The sequence below is a fragment of the Brachyhypopomus gauderio genome, unplaced genomic scaffold, assembly GCF_052324685.1.
Source record: "Brachyhypopomus gauderio isolate BG-103 unplaced genomic scaffold, BGAUD_0.2 sc78, whole genome shotgun sequence".
In the NCBI taxonomy this organism is placed as follows: Eukaryota; Metazoa; Chordata; class Actinopteri; order Gymnotiformes; family Hypopomidae; genus Brachyhypopomus; species Brachyhypopomus gauderio.
This window is the reverse complement of record NW_027506899.1, coordinates 317,501-319,635: the sequence shown is the minus strand read 5'-3', so window position 1 is coordinate 319,635 and position 2,135 is coordinate 317,501. Positions and strand designations below refer to the sequence as shown.

The 2,135-nt window shown below is 43.7% G+C and overlaps 2 protein-coding genes across 2 annotated transcripts in view; both read left to right on the top strand.

The window, feature by feature from the left end:
- The window catches only part of LOC143492533 (uncharacterized), a 695,466-nt gene that overhangs the window by 397,839 nt on the left and 295,492 nt on the right, over positions 1 to 2,135 (top strand). The window lies entirely within an intron of this gene.
- Positions 876 to 2,135, top strand: part of LOC143492528 (tripartite motif-containing protein 16-like) — a 1,492-nt gene continuing 232 nt past the window's right edge. The window contains exons 1-2 of the mRNA XM_076990856.1: positions 876 to 948; positions 1,784 to 2,135. The exon at positions 1,784 to 2,135 is cut by the window's right edge and continues 232 nt beyond it. Of these exons, the coding sequence (XP_076846971.1) occupies positions 876 to 948; positions 1,784 to 2,135 (425 nt within the window). The remainder of the gene's footprint in view (positions 949 to 1,783) is intronic.

The following is a 2,135-nucleotide window of genomic DNA, read 5'->3' as shown; positions in this document are numbered from 1 at the left end:
CCCCCCTCCCTCTCTCTCCTTCTCCCCTCTCTCTCTCTCTCTCTCCCTCCCTCTCTCTCCTCTCCCTCCCCTTTTCTCCCTCTCCCTCTCTCTCCTCTCTCTCTCTCTCTCTCTCTCTCTCCTTTCTTCAGATTGTCAGGTTGTCTGGTCACAGAGGAAGGTTGTTCTTCTCTGGCTTCAGCTCTGAGTTCAAACCCCTCACACCTGAAAGAACTGGATCTGACCTACAACCACCCAGGAGAGTCAGGAGTGAAGCTGCTCTCTGCTAGACTGGAGGATCCACACTGCAGACTGGACACACTCAGGGTAACATTATAGTGTGTGTGTGTGTGTGTGTGTGTGTGTGTGTGGTTTGTGTGTGTGTGGTGTGTGTGTGTGTGTGTGTGTTCAGGGCTACACTGTAATCACAGAACAAACACAGACACAGTAGCACAACATTACTGACCACAATGGTTCAGATGTTTCTGTCAATATAAATAAATCTCCTAAAGTTGATGATGTAACTTGGGTCACTCAGAGGCTGGACACAAATGTGAGCTTTTATGAGGTTTATTATAAACGGCCCCAAAATACATCTACAATTAAGGAAAACACAGATAAACTAAAGACAACAACCATGTAATACAACTACAGACACATCAAAAGAACATATTGAATAAACAGCTAAATAGACAAACAATTTATAACAAACAAATTATAAAGCAGCAATACACAAAACACAAAGCAAATATCAAGACTAGTACTAGAGTTGGAATAGAAACCAGGAAAACTGAAAAGACTGTCCACAATATATACGAGACACGAGTGACAACAACCAGAAAGACGAGAGAATCATTAATGTAGAACCTGTGAACAAACAACAAGATCTACATGTGATGACCAGTAAAGATTATACTGAAAACAAGGACTACAAACACCTGAGGAACTGGGGGATGAAACCAGGTGCAGGTGAAAACACTAATGAGGAGGAGGGTGACAGGGATGGGGCGTGAAGACAGACACAACAAGGAAATTCAAAATAAAAGCACACATAAAAGGAAAACAAAGAAGTTAAATCAAAACAGAAGAGGAGTTGTCATGTGACACGTCATGGAGTGGGTGATCATGACAGATGTTTAGTCTGACAGTACAGAGACGGTCCTGACAGTGTGAGTGTAAAATCTACTGAACACTCACCACTGTAAACTCATGTATGAATTCAGTGTATCTTCATCTTGTCTGCATTCAGGGAGAGATGGTTGTCATGACAACATGAGAGATAGAGAGATGAAGGAAAAAGGGAAAGGAGGGAGATAAAGAGGGGAAAGAACAAGAGGGGGAAGGAAAAGAGGTAGAGATGGAGAGAGTGGGAGAGAAAGACGAAGAGGGAGGAGGGGGAAATGGAGAAAGGGATGAAGAGAAAGAATAGGAGAGATGGAAATAGAGAGAAAGAATGAAACAATTAGAATTGGAATCTTTAAACACTGTGTGTGGTGTGTGTGTGTGTGTGTGTGTGTGTGTGTGTGTGTGTGTGTGTGTGTGTGTGTGTGTGTGTGTGTGTGTGTGTGTGTGTGTGTGTGTGTGTGTGTGTGTGTGTGTGTGTTTTAGGGTGGATCATACAGGAATGATGAGAATCAAACCAGGACTAAGAAAATGTGAGTTCACTGTTTCAGTATAATGAACACATACACACGCACGCATGCACACACGGACACACACACACACACACATGTACACATACATACACACACACACACAGTAGTTGGGTTGTGTTCTCTCCTCTAATGTCTGTTCTTGTGTGCAGATGCGTGTGAGTTCACACTGGACCCAAACACAGCAAACAGATACCTCTCTCTGTCTGAGGAGAACAGGAAGGTGACGAGTGTGTGGGAGGAGCAGATGTATCCTGATCATCCAGACAGATTTGATATCTATGCAAATGTGTTGAGTAGAGAAAGTGTGTGTGGAGAGAGTGTGTGTGGAGAGAGTGTGTGTGGACGCTGTTACTGGGAGGCTGAGTGGAGTGGAGCTGCTGCTGGTATAGCAGTGACATATAAAGGAATCAGCAGGAAAGGAGGCAGTGATGACTGTTGGTTTGGATACAATATAAAGTCCTGGCGTCTGCACTGCTCTAATAACAGATACACTGTCTGTCA